The sequence below is a fragment of the Armigeres subalbatus genome, chromosome 2 (assembly GCF_024139115.2).
Source record: "Armigeres subalbatus isolate Guangzhou_Male chromosome 2, GZ_Asu_2, whole genome shotgun sequence".
Lineage (NCBI taxonomy): Eukaryota > Metazoa > Arthropoda > Insecta > Diptera > Culicidae > Armigeres > Armigeres subalbatus.
This window is the reverse complement of record NC_085140.1, coordinates 11,466,094-11,484,929: the sequence shown is the minus strand read 5'-3', so window position 1 is coordinate 11,484,929 and position 18,836 is coordinate 11,466,094. Positions and strand designations below refer to the sequence as shown.

Sequence of the window (18,836 nt, the reverse complement as noted above, 5' to 3'; positions counted from 1 at the left end):
TAGCAATAGCTATGCGGTGATTCAATTTGTCAAAGGCTGCTGTTAGGTCGGTATAGATAACGTCCGTTTGACTGCGATCCACCATGCTGCTATTGATGTAGGAGGTAAGGCACAAAAGATTTGTAGCCGTGGAATGTCCGGGCATAAATCCATGTTGGTCGTCACTAATGTATGATTTACAATGGGCGAGTAGATGTTCCATGATGACTAGCTCGAACAATTTGGCAACAGCAGACAATGAGGTGATACCACGGTAATTTGCAACGTCCCGTCTGTTACCTTTCTTATGAGCAGGGAACATGTACGCTATCTTCCAACAAGACGGAAAAATTCCTGACGTAATCGAAAGTTGGAAAACATGGACTAACAGAGTAATAATGCCATCGATGTGCGTTTTCAGAAATACGGAAGGAATTCCATCTGGTCCGGGGTTGTAGGATGCTTTCAGTTCCAATGCAGCTTCGCGAGCTATTTCAACATTGATATCAACCATGCTCATAGCTTGGCCGGAGATAGGAACGGAGCTCATAGCATTTCATATTTGGTTTTCTGGTAATCTTTCATTTCTGCAAACAGTCTACTGATGTTCTGAGAAATAGACGCCAAAACTCCGTTAAGCGTCATTTGCGAAGGAAGGCCAGATTCATTACGTTGCTCTTTTACGTACTTCCAGAACTTTTTAGGATGTGTTTTCATCTTCCTTTGCAGTCCATGCTGATACTGCGAGAAGCAACTTTTGGCAGTCCGTTTGTATTCGTGATTGATTTGTGCATAGTGCCGTTTCAGTGACAATGTACGGTACTTTGAGAACTTCCTTAACGCTGCTCTTTTATACGACTTCAGTCGTCACAGACCACTTGTTTGCCAAGGTGCGTGAGGAGGATTATGCTTCACTATTTTGGGAACATGTCTGTCAACGATATATGACAGTACTTGAGAGAACGTTTCAGCTGCTCGGTCGACGTCGTCATTGTCCAGAATATTACCCCAGTGTCAACTAGATATGAGATTTGAAATACTGCGATGATCAACTTTTCTGAAGTTATAGAAGAATACAGCGGAGGAGATATCGACATAGTTTTCTAACTTTCGGTGTAGAGAAACCAGCAGAGGAGGATGGTGATTAACTAGTTTTACCAGTGGTGATGGAGCCTCGCATATGAACGGCGCGACATCTTGAACGCTGACAAAACATAGGTCTAAGCTACGTCCATTCTGGTTAGTTACGTGATTTATTTGCGAGAGCGTGGTAGAGCTGTAATTGTCTAGATGGTACGAGGTGTTCTGATGAATGGCAGAGTGGCACACATCCGGAAAGAGAAATCTATTGGAAGAATTCACCCAAGGAATTCCTGGGAGGTTGAAATCGCCAATCATTTCATCGGAGGCTTCCGCTTTTTCCAGAACAGTGGAAACAGATTGACAATGAGTTTCAATAACGCTACGTTCGCGAATTTTGTCGAGTGGAATATACAGCGCGCAGAGGAACAATGTATGATCTCCGAATTCGATTGAAGCCCACAACTGTTCCAAGCAGTTCCATTCCTGATTCTCGATTGAGTTGGAGTTAAGTTTTTTATTAACAGCAACTAATACGCTGCCGCCTATAGCTTTTTGACTATTATCCGCAGACCGGTCACATCGGAAAACCTCATAATCGTTGCCAAATATCTGGCTGGGTGCGTGCGTGAGTCCAACCATGTTTCAGTGAAAATGATGATGTCGTAAGAAAGGTCAGAAATTTGCTAACATAAAGTTTTGAAGATAGTTTAATGATTTAGTTCAGCGGCGCAGCCAAAATTTTTGATAATATAAAGTATGGTTTAATTTTAAATTTGTTTCGAAATTCCGCGGAATTCCGTTAAATTTCGTGAGAAGCTGGTTTTTTGTAGCGAAAATTTTGTAATTTTACGAAACGAAACGAAATGAATAAATCAGATTTCGCCATGCTCAAATTCCGCGAAATTCCGCGGAATTTCGTTTCGAACCACCTGAAACGAAATTTTTCGAAATACCGCATATGCTTATACTCAATACGGTTTAACTATGACATAAACTAACGAAATGTGTCCGAAAATCAACAGATTAGCTTTGATTTACGTAAATTTTTATGTTTTAGTTTTTTCATGATGCTAGCTGTTTATGTTCACATATCGTGACATTGTTGACAGCTGTTCAAAAACACCAATAGCATAATTGAAATTTACTGCGTTTTCTTTTTAATTTTTCAAGACGTTCCAAAGTAGAATAATGAAGATATAATTATGATATTAATAGATAACAGGTTGGAGAGAGATTTATTATTTTTTCAATAGGGGTATACACTTAACAGCGTAGGTTGCTGTGTATCTGATTATAGAAATGTTTCACACTCAATCACAAGGGACATATTTCAAATCGCCTGTGAAACATTTCCATAAACAGATACACAGCAACCTACGCCGTTAAGTGAATCCCCCTAATATATTACATGTTTTCACTTTGATTTCACAGAATTTCATGTTGACATCACTGCCTGCTGTGATAGGTAATGATCAACGACTGCTTGTATACGACATTGCCGACGACGTGCGTGAACAAATGCGTGAACAGCATGCGTGAACAAATAAAAATGACAGTTGTATGCGTTGCTTCCGTATCGAGTGGTGTGCCCCCGAAAACGCAAGCACTTTGAAACTGGGATTCTGTCAGGAGTGACCTTAAATTTGGTCTGATTGTCGGCCTTTACGTAAATAAGTCGAACGAGAATCTCTGCGGTAAATTCCGACTGCCAGAGTTATTACGACTTCGCGGATTTGCATAACGTTTTTGAGGCCTCGTGCGGGTGTAGTTTTAGATGAAAATTTAATAAATAAAATATTAAATTAATGATTTCGTGTGTGTTACTTCTACGTGAAGTTAAACGATTTACAATGATATGGAAATGCTAATATCATCTTCCAAACTTGGACGTACATGTTCATGATAGAATTAGAGGCGAAAGTATAGAATTGATAGTTCCGTTAGGATACGGCAGGCATGAAGAATGTTTTTATAGAAGTCGATTTGAAAGCGAGCGGAGGGCAATATTTGTGATGGCACATATCACACGACCTTCCTTCTGCCAAGCTCCCGTATGAAGGGGGAGGGAAGCTTCCACACTGATATTCTTCCCTCCCCCTTCATACGGGAGCTAGTATAAGATATGGATGCCGCTTGTTGTCTTTTTTATTCGAATCTGCAAATATGACAGATGTAAAACATGTCTATCATCGACATCCTTTTTTTATCTCGTCAATTCTGTCGTGATTCGGAGATATTTATCAGTTCCTGATTGATTTACCCTTTTACACCGTTCCTCGTCGCATGATAAATCTCACAATTTGTCAAAATTTTTGCCGTCAGGAATTAGTTACTTCTTTTATAGCTTCAATTCTGTAAGTAAGTAATACCTATATTACTTTCATACCATTTATCTAGAACAGATTAGGGTCCGTTCAACAAGTTTATGTTTAATTTATGAAATAATAAGTTCGTCAATATCACACAACATTTTTTTATTTCAACACTCGAGCACGTGTTGTTGTATTTTATTCAACACTTCGGGAAAACATCGCTCGCGGTACACTGCACAAGCGAGTCCGCATGAGTGATGTGATGAAAAGTTCATCACGGAACCATACAACAATTGAAACACAAACAAATGTTTCTTTATTTGATGAGCTATTTTAGGGGAAAAATCCGCAGAAACTTCGTAGGGAATTTTGACGATATTTTCGAATAATTCCGAAGGTACTACCACAGAAACTCCCGGAGATATATTCCGAAGAAATTCATGAAGGGTGTCCGCCAGTACTTCTGTAAAGAACATCAGGAGGAATTCCGCCTTGAAATTACGAACTCATATATTTGCGAACGAATTTTTGAAAGGATTCTCGGAGATTTTTTTGCAAGAATTCATGTAGTAGGGCAGCGGTTCTCAACCTGGGGTACCTTCGCTGGTCCTAGGGGGTACCTCCGACAAAAATGCGTAATGGCGGACGTATTAAATTCCATTCGAAGCTTATTGATGAAGTTTTGATAATTGTGAATTTTTATTTCAAAACTTTGTCTTGTACATAATATGCATGGCGATCAGTAAATCAAAGTATGAAAAGCAGTGGAACAAAGATCGGACGGACAAAACGTCGAAGGAGCCAATTTGAAAAATCTTCAATGCAATCTGCCTGATCTAAACAAAATGTTGAATAATATGTTAGGAATATGCTTTTGAACTGAAATCTAGAATCTAAAGGTTCGGAAGCCTCCGTTTGAGAGGCATGAAGGCTTTTTTCAGAGAAGACTCCTTTCAAGAAAGTTGGAAGCCTTCTTACAAAAAGCTCGGAAGCCTACTTTCGAGAGACTCGGAAGCCTCCTTTCAAGAGGCTCGGAAGCCTCCTTTCAAGAGGCTCGGAAGCCTCCTTTCAAGAGGCTCGGAAGCCTCCTTTCAAGAGGCTCGGAAGCCTCCTTTCAAGAGGCTCGGAAGCCTCCTTTCAAGAGGCTCGAAAGCCTCCTTTCAAGATGCACGGAAACTACTTTTTCTGAGGCTCGGAAGTCTCTTTTCAAGAAGCTTGGAAGTATCCTTCCAAGAGGCTTGGAAGTCTCCTTCCAAGAGGCTTGGAAGTCTCCTTTAAAGAGGCTTAGAAGTCTCCTTCCAAGAAACGCGGAAGCCTCGTTTTAAGAGGGTTGGAAGCCTTTTTTCAAAAAACTCGGAAGGCCTTTTTTCAAGAAAGTCGGAAGCATTCTTACAAAAAGCTCGGAAGCCTCTTTTCAAGAGGCTCGGAAGGTTATTTTCAAAAGGCTCGGAAAACTCCTTCCAAGAGGCTTAGAAGCCTTCTTTAAAGAGTCTCGGAAGCCTCGTTTTAAGAGGGTCGGAAGCCTTATTTCAAAAAGTGCGGAAGGCTCCTTTCAAGAAAGTCGGAAGCCTTCTTACAAAAAGCTCGGAAGCCTACTTTCAAGAGGCTTGGAAGGTTCTTTTAAAAAGGCTCGGAAAGCTCCTTTCAAAAAGATCGAAGGCCTGCTTTCAAGAGAGCCGGAAGCCTACTCCCAAGAGGCTCGGAAGCCTCCTTTTAAGAAGGCCGGAAGGCTCCTTGAGGCTCGAAAGCTTACTTTTGAGTGAATCGGAAGCCTCTTTTCAAGAGCCTCGGAAGCCTCCCTTCAAGAAGTTTGGAATTCTTCGTTCAAAAAGCTTAAAAGCATACTTTCAAGAAGCTCTGAAGCGTCATTTCAAGATGCAAAAGAAGCCTCCTTTGCAGTGGCTCGAAAGCCGCCATTTGAGAGGCTCGAAAGCCTCTCTACAAGACGCTCAGAAGTATCTTATCAAAAGGTGAGAATGCTTACTTTCAAGAGATTATCTCCTTTCAAGCTCTCAACCTCCTTTCAAGAGGTACCGAAGCCTACTTGCAAAAAGCTCGGAAGACTTCTTTTAAGAGCCTTCCTTCAAGAAGCTCGGAATTCTTTTTTCAAGATGCTTGTATGCATTCTTTCAAGAGGCTCAGAAGCGTCCTTTTAAGATGCAAAGGAAGCCTCTTTTCAAGTGGCTCGAAAGTCGTCATTCAAAAGGCTCGGAAGCCTCTTGTCAAGAAGTGCGGAAGCCTACTTTAAAAAGATTCAGAAGCTTCTTTCAAGAGGCTCGAAAGGCTCCATTCAAAGGGTTCGGAATTATTGGAAGCTTGGTCTACCAATCTACTACTTGGTCTTGGATAAGTCTTGGAAGCCTACCTTCAAGAGGGGGTACCTCAATTAATGCAAAAGTTTGGAGGGGTACCTATCAAGACAAAGGTTGAGAACCGCTGTAGTAGGGGAAACCGCCAAATGTTGAACGAATAATTTTGTCGCCTATTGTTGAACTCCCATAAGAAATGCACGTGCGAAGAATTTAGACGTTCAACATTTGGCGAATTACCCTAGTTTTTCCGGAATTTCTGGAGAAACTTCGGCAGAAATTCCGTCTTGAATTTTCGAAAGAATGGCCGTTATTCTGAGAAGAGTTTAAGCAGACAATTCTGTCTCAAAAATTCCCACAAAAATTTCCGGGAAAAAAATCCGTAGGAAATACAGAATTTCTTCACTAATTTTCGAATTAATTTTAAAATGTTAAATGAATGCTAAATAATTAGTTATATTATCAAAGTGAAAAACTCGATTCCAATTCCAAATTTCATATAAACGTGGTAAAAAAACCATATTTTAAAAAACGCATCTCAAGAGAAAACTTTCAGAAAATTATTAAAACAAAAATTGATATTTAGCACATGTTTGGCCATAATTTAGTTCTAAGTCGCGCGGATTTGGCGTGGACTGGCTTATATGCCGCACGGAAACAGCGTGGATTTCGTGCGGAAAATATTTTACGATCCCCGTAACAACTGAAGTCTTCAGGAAGTAGATGAATATGCACTTTGCTCAATCGTTGACATACGACACATAAAAGACCTCCACTCCAATGAAGATTCTTCATTGGTCCACATATGTCTATGTGGACAAGCTCCAATGCACCAGTAGATCAATGTCAATTTTTAATTAATTACAATGCAGATGTTCACAAAGTTGCTATCTTGGGGAAATATGTATGTAACGGGACAAACAAACATTTTCTTGGGAGACAACAATGAGAGGAAGGCATACCAAAGGGGTTAACGACAGACATTGAAATGGACAACAAGAGGAAGACATTCCTTAAGCGATATGCCAGACAAGGGGATGGGCAGACTAAGATTACAGTCTTACATCAACAACTTTTACAAATTGGTGGACGATGGACATATATTCGAGATCAAGGCACACCAACACTTTTCTAATAGGCTTTGGTTGAAATCCTCGCCGCAAACACAGAGATTGCTTTCCGAGAGCCCCACTCTGAAAAGATGTGCGTTTAATGTGTAGTGATTGGACATTAGACGACACATGGTTCGAATGAAATCTCGTCCCATATTAAATTTTTGGAACCATGGACGCTTTGACACCTGCGGGCGAATTGAATACAGCCATCTACCCAACTCCCCATTTGTCCATTTCTGCTGCCAGCTGATCAAGGTTTCCTGGCGAACTAATGAGAAAAATTCATCGAAGGTGATTTGCCGATCGTAAATATCACCTTCCACAGCGCCCACCTTAGCCAAAGAGTCCGCTTTCTCATTTCCCGGGATCGAGCAATGAGAAGGAACCCAAGCTATGGTGATTGTGAATGACCGTTTTGATAAATAGCTCAAAGCTTTCCTTCTCCCGGATAGCTGAGTGTTTAACAGGTTTCATTGACCAAAAAGCCTCCAGGGTTGTCTCGAAGTTGTCAATGACCAATGGATTTAGAACCTCACAACGTATGGAGAACCGAAGCGATAATTCCGCGAAACGATCTGTCAGAAGCAGTACTCCCGCAAGAACTTCCAGACTCATCGTATGAGTCGAATTCATACAGCCCAACGCGATACGGAGACAGCGGTACTGAATCCGTTGAAGCTACAGCATGTGTGTTTTAGCCGCTGACTATGGAAGCAGAAACTACCGTATTCGAGAACCGACAGAATGGTTATTCCGTACAACGTGGGGTGCGCTCCCCAACATGTTCTCGTAATTATTCGCATGAAATTGATTCGTTTCTGGCATTTTTGTGTCAGATATACAATGTCACTGGCGGAGCCAGCTATTGTTTTTTGGTGGGGCACCACTAAGCGCAAGAACAATAGCCTTCGAGAACAATGGTGTGATTGCATCGCGTGGTGCCCCACCTCTGTCTCCGCCAGTGCACAATGCGCTTTCCGAAGGTGCACTTCGAGTCGTACCAGACACCGAGGTATTTAGAAGACATGCTATGAGTGATTGTCTTATCCATCAGTTGGAGCGGGAACTTTTAAGGCTTATGTTTTTTGAAAAGACAACCATCTCAGTTTTCTACGGAGAGAATTCGATACCCAGCTTCGTAGCCCAAGTGGACAAATTGTCCATAGTATCTTGCAATGGTCCTTGCAGATCAACTGCGGTCGGCCACGAAACGGATACAACGCAGTCATCCGCAAACTGTTTTAACGAGCAATCCGGCATGAGACATTCATCAATGTCTCTGACCTAAAAATTGTAAAGAAGAGGACTCAACCATGAGCCCTAGGGGAGACCCATGTAACTATAGTTCGTGAAGTTACAGAGTCACCATGAGAAAAACTCATACGCTTCTCTGACAACAAATTGTACAGATAGTTGTTCAAAATTGATGAAAGTCCTCACGCGTGGAGTTTGACGGATAATTCATCGACACAAACAGTATCAAAAGCCCCCTTAATGTCCAAGAACGCTGAACCCATTTGCTCTTTTTTAGCAAAAGTAAGCTGAATTTCTGAAGAAAGCAACGCAAGACAGTCGTTCGTTCCCTTACCCCTGCGGAAACCAAATTGTGTATCTGCCAACAAACCTTCGATTCAATCCATTCGTCTAGCCGGAAGAGAATCATCTTCTCCAACAGCTTCCGAAGATAGGACCGCATTGCGATGGGGTGATACGAATTACAATCCGACGCGGATTTTCCGGGTTTTTGGATGGCTATCACCCTCACTTGCCTCCAATCATCCGGAACAATATTACATGGTTGAACAAGCTCTATAGGCGCCTCTTCGCGACGTCTGGGAGGTTTTTAAACAAATTGAATCTGATTCTATCCATCCCTGGAGAGGAATTGTTACATGAAAGGAGAGCATGCGAGAACTCAATCATGGAAAAGGAACGATCCATATAATCCCTGTCAGCAAAAGCATCACGTGGCTCTTGCTTCACCGGCACCGAATCCGGACAAACGAGAAGTCGATTATCAACCGCGACAAGCTTTCACGATCTTCGTTTACGGACGATGCGTTGCGCATTCTTCTCCCGACAGACCACAGGGTTTTCATTGAGGTCTCGCGCGATAAAACTTCAACAAAAGTGCGCCAATATCTGCGTTTCTTCACTTTGATCAGCTAGCTTCTTGAACTGAATCTCGAGCGCAATGTACCGTTTGTAAAACACGATAGAACCGTGTTTCCGAAATTCTTTAAACACTCGACATCCCACCACGGAATGTGTGGTTTCTTACGAATCGAAGCTCCTGGCACCGGCTGGCGTTGCGCCTGAAGAGCTCTGTCAAGGATCAACTGGGATAGAAACTCGTACTCTTCTCGTGGGGAAGTGCTTCTATCGTACGCCATCAATGATGATTTTCCCAAATCGATGTGCTTCGTGAGGTCATATGAGAGGTCGATAGAAACAGATTGATTATGTCCATAGGAAATCGAGACTTCGATCGGCAAATGATCACTACCATGGGGATCTTCGACCACCTTCCAAGTACAGTTCAACGATAATGAGCTCGCACAAATGGAAAGAACTAGACGGCTATCTCTTGCTGGAGATGCCACTCGTGTAACTTTTCATGTATTCAAAATTGACTTACTAATGAAGTCGTCGCATAGGTCGAAATCATTGTTGAACATTTGTCGTCTTGCAGTTCCCCCAGTCTGTTCCGTGGAAATTAAAATCTCCCAAGAGCAACCGTGGCTCGGGAATAACTGAATAGATGTGCGAAAAATCCCAACGAGATATCACGGTATTTGGAGGAAGATATATCGAGGCGATACTGAGGTCTTTTTCTCGAATAGTCACCTGACATGCAACAGCTTCGGTGCCAGACATCAGAGCAAAATCTACTCTATAGAAGGAGTGCTGTTTTTTTATCCCCAAAAACACCCCTCCATATGGATTTGCCCGATCGCGGCGAATGATGTAAAAATCGGGATAATGAAGTTTTACATCTGGTGTTAGCCATGTTTCGCATAGAGCAAAAGCATCGTATTGTAATTTGTTAACTAAAAATTTAAAAATACTTATCAAATTTTGGAAGAATACTTCGACAGTTCCACTGTAGAATCGGAATCATATGCGCCTTATTGACGAAATTAATCACCGAAGGATACGAATGACTCGATGCTAGTTGATTCGAAAGAGGAGTCAGAATAGGAAGAACAGCTTTGACCATGTTCTTCACGGGGTCGAAAGCATCAAAGAATTTGAGGATGAACTCCACGATGCCAGAAAGTGTAAACATTGAAGCGCCTAGAGGTTGGTAGAGAAATAAAAAAATGGGGCATAAGGGGTTTTTGAGCAGGCAAAGAAACGTTCTTGAAACGACCGAAACCTTGTTTCAAATCGTCGCATGTCATACTTCCCTCCGTCACCACCCCCGCGATCTCACACACTGCTGACAGTAAATAAACCTTATATTCGAGAGAGAAAGCTCACAGGTGGCAATCTCGTTGGCCTGTTTGCGATCACTGACCGTGACGCGAAGCTTACTGGTCACAACCAGATCAATGGTCGTGACAGACGAGAATCGCTTTTCCAGATCTTTGTTGATCTGACTTGTATTCAACCGTCTGCCTTTGGGTCGGAAGAAAACAACATACGGTCCGCTAGAGTCAAGGCCTACCTTGAAGAGGAAAAGAGAAGTGAAAAATTTATTCAATTGACATAAGTACACTTACTTAGATTGCTTTACGATCTGAGCCCCAATACTCCAACAGAATTTTTCATGGAAATTCGGAAGATTTTCCCGAGGTAATTCGAAATAAAATCTTTGTAATTTCTAGTGAAAAATCGAAAGTTTTCCGTGGAAATTTTGAGGGATTTTCCGTGAAAACAGCGAGAGAAATTCCCGTCTAAGATGGTTCGATTTTTTTGTGGAAAAAATGAAAACATTTCGTTGGAGGTTCAGAAAAATTTCTTGTTGAAATTAAAATGTATTTCTTTGTTAAGACTTCGTTGCCGGATTCAATAGCACTCAAATTTCTATATTAGTAAGAAGTCGGCATTCGATGTCCATACAACTAGCTATTCATATTATTTCTGATGAAGACCTTATGACCTTATGCTTAGTGTTTGGATTAAAACGATATTCTACACATTGATTATTTTAACTTTCGATTGTTTCATAAAAACTAAGAATAAGAACTAATAAGGATATTCGGTGTATGAAGATGACACAAATGACTTTATTCTATTTTCAACACCTCACAGTTTAATGCTTAATAATAGCGAACTCAAACTTTTTATGAAGTTTCTACCTTCCTTTTACTCAATTCCATATCTACTAAATTATCTTAACGCTTCATAGATTATTTTTTACAAGGCTTTTTAAGCTCTAACATTTCTACAGTATTGTAATTTTCCCCGAATAGCTATCCAAAGAAAAATCCCACCGCTAAATCCTAATTGCTTCCTTCTAACGATTCAGGGCGAAATCACGGCCAAGGACCGCACCATCCGACAGCAGCAAAACCTGATCGAAAAGTACGAAGCCGAACGGGAGAAGCTACAGGCCGGCTTGCCGGTTTCCGCCAATGGAACCGCTGGGAACGGTACCGAGGACAAGTCTAACGACACAACCAGCACCGCCACACAGACTGAGAGAGTGAGTCGAATCTCATTACGGATTTCAATGTGTGTCAATACATGTGCTTACTTATTTTATTTTTCCTTGTTGCAGCTGCGGCCATTATCGTTTGGCGGACAGGATGGATTAGCGAGGTAATTATCCAGCAGGGCATAGTTTTAGTTCACCGCATTATCACATTTTATTCTCAATAAGTTAAGAATTAGTTCCATTCATTTAAGCCTTTGCCTCCATCTGGTATTTCATAGTTTTTGACTGCTTTTCAATTTTCTTTTTTCTTTTAATTACTCCACCTATACGTTGTAATTATTTGTCGACTGTTGCAAACATAGCGCTGTTTTTCGTTACCTTCCCTATCGATCTCTGTTTGTGACTGACTTTTTTCCCATAAGAAACTGTACCGACTTCGAGCGTAGCCTTGTCAATCGGACTTTACATGGATTAGGCACTATTATCTGTCGATTTTACTGTTCCACGTGTCGCATGTTGTCGTACGCACCGGATTTGATCAATCGATTACTAACCCCGCGAACCGATTGGATTGATTCGGGATTTGTGGCTACTCGAATGGGACAAAAACTATCGAATCACTTATCCGTGTTTATGATTGCACTAATACGTTTCAATACGATTATCATGGCGGGCATCCACCGTAAATTCTATCAAATTCGTTACTCATTGCTATGCTTCTATCGACTGTTTGTCAGGAAGAGAACAGCTGAACAACAAACAGAGCTTGATACTTGATTATTCCGTTTTAGTTTGACTCACCTTAAAATATCCTTCTATAATTAACGAAATTAAACCCTTTCTGTGCTGTGCTGCTTATTCAAACAAATGAATCACAAAATCACATTCTTTTCCGTTCCTGTTTACTAAACTACGCAAACCTTTTAACAAATATGCAATTCATCACCAACCTGCTCATAAATGGCTTCTCATGTAAATTGCCTCCATCAACCAACTCGAACCGAACGTATGAAATAATTTCCCGGAATTTCGGAAAACCTCGGACTGAAATCAAGGCTGCCCCTCGGACAGGTATTAGTATGCGATGTGTTGCTTTCGTTCGTTCTACTATGTTCCATCAACGTAATTTGCATCTTGCATCTGTTGCACAATCGGGTGGATGCTTGCCCGGCTATCAGTACCGAACGGTAACCCCCCAGCTGCAGTGAATCACGACGGGACAAGAGCCCACTCGCAGCATTGGTGGTGCTAATTTGTGTGACTATTTTAAAAGCAACAAAGTTGCAAGATGCTGTTATGCTTGACTAAAATTGTTCAAAACATACATTTTAATACCATGAACAAACATTTACCATTATTCTACTTTCACGCTGCACGTCGTTAGTTAAATGAGGTAAATATTTTATTATATGGACCTTGATGCGACTAACTCACAATAGAGTTTACGTGAACAATTGTAGAGGAATGGAATGGCAGCAAACTGCAAACATGTTCTGCAATTTACTACATTTTACTAGTGAAAGTCAATCACATTACCCAACAAACATTACAAGCTATAGATCTTTAACATTTAAATTACTCTGCCTGGACATCAAGAGGACTATGGCTAGAGCATTTACATCACTCTTGAGCTCAGTAAAATAGATTCACAGTTTATTTAAATTATTGCATTATTGTGCTCACTTAAATAAAAAAAATGCTCTTTTTTGAGACTGGCTAACAGTTTCATTTTGTTACCTACAGTGTTTGTAGACATGAAATCTGTTGATCATCCTCATATTTGGAAATCTTGACTGTTTATCGCCAAAATTATATACATCATGCTCGAAAATCATGAATTTCCATGTTGTTTCAGCTAGAACCCTTTCAGTGCTTTGATAAAAAAAAATCCGATATGACTACTTCATTACACGATCTCATTCCGATGTTATTACTTTAACAAATATCATATTTGTCTAATATTTATTCTTATTATTAATTTCACCCTCAGTCGAAGTGAACCGCCTTCGCCTCTACAAGCGCCTACGTTCAGGAACGGCCTCCGATCTTCAGTAGTTGCCGGCAGCAGTCACCACCATCACCCCGCTAATGGCAGCAATAACCACAGCACTACATCATCATCGGCACTCATCAGCCGTGGAACGGTGAAGCACAAGCCAAAAACTCAAATCTCATCCGTGTACACACAGCTCTCATCGATCAAACACTCCAATCACCACCAGCATCATCATCATCATCACGGCATGGGTCAAAAGCGGTCTTCCCTCGGTTCTACTGGTAATCTGAACCACATTGCATCGGAATCTCCATCCCCATCGTCCACGGCCGCCCCCGCCACCACAGCTGCAAACGGTTCCACCATGAAAACCGTTCGTACCACCCTCATCGGAAACGTGCTGACCTCCAGTAAACTCAATCTTAACAGCAGCAGCGTCTCATCGCCTCCTCCGTCGCCGCCAGCCAATAATGGTACAAAATTGCTCAAAAACTCAGTCCGCACCCAAATAAACGGTGGAAACGGTCTCATCAATTCCACCAAGCTGAACACCGCCACCTCACCGTCCAACAAGCGAACGTCCGCCATCAAACCACCCTCTTCTTTCGCAACGAGCACCTTCCCAGCGGCGGACTCGCCTATCGCGCACAAATCCAAATCGGCTCCGGTCACTCCGATGGCTGAACGTGTCCCAGCAATGCCTTCCACGCCATCTTCGCCCCTGGCAAGGACACCCAACGTTCAAATAGTTATCGAAACCGCTGAAGCAGAGAAGGAGGTCCCAATCCCCCTCCAGGATACCGATAAAGTAAACGACAGCAACAACAATAGCAACATCAGCAGCAAAGGCAATGGAAAGCATGATGACGATGATGATAAAGAGCAAATCGCCGAAACGGAAAAGGAAGCTATCAACAATAAGATCAATAGTCTTAAACTAGCAAACGGATTGACTGGATGTAATGATAGTAGCTGTAAGGAAAGTAGTTTAGTTATCTAGTTTCCTAAGAGAATCATTATTTATATATTTAAATAAAACTATTGAACAAACAAATTTGAAACAAAACTATAAATGAATGTGATCCAATAACCTTTAAATTATGGAACAAATATCTACTCAAAGACAGCGCTCATAATCACACTCTGATAGCCAGCAAGCAAAACATTAATCAACAAGTTTACTATTGAAATTCGTCGCAGGCTTCACACGCGAAGTAAAACCAAAATATATACTCAAAACCGCTTTTTCGGATCAATAAACCAAATAACCTGTCCATTTTACTCCAGATCAGAAATCAGAATATAACCCTTTTGAGCCAACATGTATTACACAAAATGCTGTAGAATAGACCCAAGTGAGGTTTTTTTTTCATATGAGCGCTTTTATATTTGTAGAGAAAGTGATCTTTTTTTATTTTTTAGAAACAGGTGCTGAGAAGATGCTAGGAAAAAACTGAAACCCCAATCTGTTGAATTTTTCCTCCGAACCTTCAGAAAATTATTTTGTGCAATCTTTATATCCAGAGTGTTTCGTTTTTCTTTTCGAACGAATTGCTGAATAGGTTTTATTTTTTTTTAGAACGCTAGACCTATATAATTAGCTGACATTCCCAACACGTGGACGCCAGCAATCGAATAGCGAATATGATTATATTATTGCGAAGAAAAGAACAAATTCTTTGTATTTCCTTACACAACCGGCATTAAAACGGAACTATCTATCCGAAATCAAAATACCAATAATTCAAACAATAAGTATTACGATATCAAAAAGGATTTTGGTATGTCTAAAAGTAAATCATTCGGAATCGGTTCTAAACGGATGTAAAACAAATGAAATGACAATTGTTAAAAGCGTATTCAATGCCAAATTTGTTCTCTGAATTCTGATTCCCGTAAACAAACCGGACATTTATAATCCGTTCGAATTCCCGTGTTGTAATGGAATGAAATATAATTACACAATTTTCCGAAAAATTAGAACAAATAACTGAACGAAGCCAGGCATAAATTTTGAAGGATACTTACTAACAAAAAGACAGTCATTTGGAAACTCGAAATGTAATATGTTCAGTACTGTGAATTTATTGGTAAAATATATATTTCAAAAACATATTTTACTTTTATAATTGTATGTAGTAAATATCACTTTTCCACAAACAGCAATAAAAAATTTAATTTCGTCAGTATTATGAGGCTATTTTTTCGATAGCATATTTAGAAGTCAAAACAATACAAATTTTTATATACAAAGCAGATTATCGTTCGAATGCCAACGCGGGAGTCTAAAAGCAACTGTACGCCATGGTCCACCGGAAGTTCAGGGGGTTTGGTGTCAGGCCGTAGAAGTCAGCCTTCAACAAAAACTTTACAACGAATAATCAATAATTCAACAGACTACGACAACTGCCCTTCCGCTGGTGAGTTCCGACAATCAGGAACAGTTCGGCGGAGTCGCAATCGCGACGGGTACAGCTGCAGCTAGGTGTCTACTAGGCGCTAGCGATCCGGCCACGCATCAGGAGGCCTTATCCCGAGAGGAGGCTGGTCTCTGGAAGCTAGCGATGTGCGACGAATTCGAGGCACTGGTGACGAACGACACAGCTGCCACACTGTCATAAGCCGATCAAGTGCAAAGGGGATTTTTTAAAACCAAGCACGACGCGAATGGCAAAGTGGACAGATACAAAGCACGCCTAGACGTGAAAGGGTTTTCGCAGCGAAAGGGGGTGGATTATGACGAGACCTATTCGCTGCGCTACCGTTTTGCCTTGTCAGCCAAGAATGGACTTTCTATCGACAACAGCCTTCCTTCACGGAGAATTGACGGAGGAAATTTACATGGAACAGCCTCCCTGTTTCGTCAGTTCGGGATCACAGCAGCTGGTATCCCAACTAACAATTTTGGTGCTAAAAGCTTCAACTTCAAGCCTTTGGCTGTATAATATACACCCTTATTCTTGTTTACGGACGAACGATACTTTCGAACGAATGCGATTCGTTCGAACCGTTTCTCCATTTGATTTTGCTGGCGTAAACGAGAATGCGCTTCAACTTTCGTTCGAAAGCGCGTTCGTACGTGAACAAGAATATGGGTGATAATAATGAATAAAAGAAAAGAATAGAGGTAATAAACTATAGAGGAAGATTGTCGCTGTCGTCGTTGGCGAAACATCTTTTGCTGGTGAAGATAGGGCACTAAATGTCAACGAAGGAAAAATCAGTACGTTTTGACAGATAGGTAACCAACATGTTTGGGAACGATAACAAAGGGAACCGCAGCGACAATCGTCCTCTATAGTTTATTACCTCTATTAAGAAAAGCCTCCACAAATAATCCTTTAAACTTCAACTCGACTATTACCCAAATATCTATTAGCTAGTCAGTTTGTGCCGAATATATTTCATCTTTTATCGTTTATGCAGCTTTCATATAGTCATAAAACAGCTCTGTCTGAATTAGCAACAAAGCTTATCGGTTAATAGCTCATGTATGTAATTGAGTTGCTTGTTAGCAACTTCCCATATTACGGTGAGTAGCATTCAAAATGAAAACGTTTTCGCTGTTGTTATAGCACTAACAATATAGCGTAATGGCTCTATAAATGAACTAACGAAGCTTTTAGGCAACTTCTGTATCTTTGAAGATTATAACGTTGGAGGCAGTTCCTGAACATAGCTGGAGCGGCAACAATCGCGTGTTTAACCTTCTTCGGATATTAGAAAAAACTTACGAATAAGATGTTGGGGTCATATTGACCCAGAAATGTAAATGCTTAGAAAACAGTCAAATTATAACCGAATTACAAAGTTTATATACCGTTCGAAAGATAAACTCATCAATTTTGTGGCTATGTGGTGATATGCTGGTTCTGGAGACAATAACCACCGGGAAACGACTTCCACGGGGACCTTGTCGGTCATATCCAGTTTTCCGCGAGCGGTAATGGCCGCCAGCTTGCCTGCGGGTTAGTCTCTGATTTGACGTCTGTGGAGGTCAACTGCACCCACCGCTCGAGCATTTTGATCAATGTGGTATATAAGAAGGCTTGAATTCACATAATCAGCACCTTCTTATATGCCACATTGGTCAGAATGCTCGGAGCGGTGGGTGCAGTTGACCTCCACAGACGTCAAATCAGAGACTAACCCGCAGGCAAGCTGGCGGCCATTACCGCTCGCGGAAAACTGGATAAGGGGAGCATAAAAATCGCTTCATATATGCCTTTCGATCGCTAATTCTTCATAGGTTCTCTTAAAACGGTAATGTATGGTCCATGAGAGGGCTTCCGATGAAAGTTGCCACTCCTGGTACATGCAAGGTGCCCCCGGGGAACCCGCAGGAGGGGACATTTCCGTTTTAGCACCAAAATATGCCGTGCGGCGGCTCTTTCGTCATGATTTTCCACCAAACAGATGGTTATGCGCTTGAAATCGATAAGTGACCACATTGGCCACTCCTGGTACATGCAAGGTGCCCCCGGGGAACCCGCAGGAAGGGACATTTCCGTTTGAGCACCAAAATATGCCGTGCGGCGGCTCTGTCGTCATGAGTTTCCACAAAATAGATGATAATGCGCTCGAAATCGATAAGTGACCACATTGGCTACTCTTGGAGCCTATGAGGTGCCCCCGGGGAACCCGTAAAAGGGGACATTTCCGTTTTAACACCAAAATATGTCGTGCGACAGCTCTTTCGTCATGATTTTCCACAAAATAGATGATTATGTGCTCGAAATCGATAATTGACCACATTGGCCACTCTTGGAACCTATGAGATGCCCTTCAGTAACCCGTAGAAAGGAATATTTCCGTTTAAACTCCAAAATATGCCGTGCGGTGGCTCATTCGTCATGATTTTCCACAAAATAGATGATAATGTGCTCGAAATCGCTAAGTGACCACATTGGCCACTCTTGGAGCCTATGAGGTGCCCTCGGGGAACCCGTAAAAGGGGACATTTTCGTTTTAACACCAAAATATGCCGTGCGGCAGCTCTTTCGTCATGACTTTTCACAAAATAGATAATTATGCGCTTGAAATGGATAAATGACCACATTGGCCGCTCTTGGAGTCTACCAGGGGCCCCCAGGGAACCCGTAGAATGGGATATTTCCGTTTTAACACCGAAATATGCCGAGCGGCGACTCTTTCGGTGTATTTTCCCACCAAAGAGATGGTTATTTGCTCGAAATAAATAAGTGACCACATTGGCCACTCTTGAACCTATGAGGTGCCCTTGGGAAACCCGTAGAAAGGGACATTTCCGTTTGACACCGAAATATGTCGTGCGGCGGCTCTTTCGTCATGATTTTCCACAAAATAGATGATTATGCGCTTGAAATCGATAAGTGACCACATTGGCAACGCCTGGAACCTATGAGGGGCCCCCAGGGAACCCGTAGAATGGGACATTTCCGTTTTAATACCGAAATATGC

General features: G+C 41.5%; 1 protein-coding gene across 11 annotated transcripts in view; it reads left to right on the top strand.

Annotated features, from left to right (window-relative positions):
* LOC134217768 (uncharacterized) overlaps window positions 1–15,510 on the top strand; it is a 529,775-nt gene extending 514,265 nt beyond the window's left edge. For 8 of the 11 annotated variants that reach the window (XM_062696579.1, XM_062696580.1, XM_062696578.1 and 5 more), the window contains 3 exons: window positions 11,273–11,449; window positions 11,525–11,565; window positions 13,392–15,510. In XM_062696579.1, the coding sequence (XP_062552563.1) occupies window positions 11,273–11,449; window positions 11,525–11,565; window positions 13,392–14,397 (1,224 nt within the window). In that variant the 3' untranslated portion in view covers window positions 14,398–15,510. The other 3 variants (XM_062696587.1, XM_062696586.1, XM_062696585.1) reach the window with 2 other exon arrangements.
* Window positions 15,511–18,836: the final 3,326 nt, after the last annotated feature.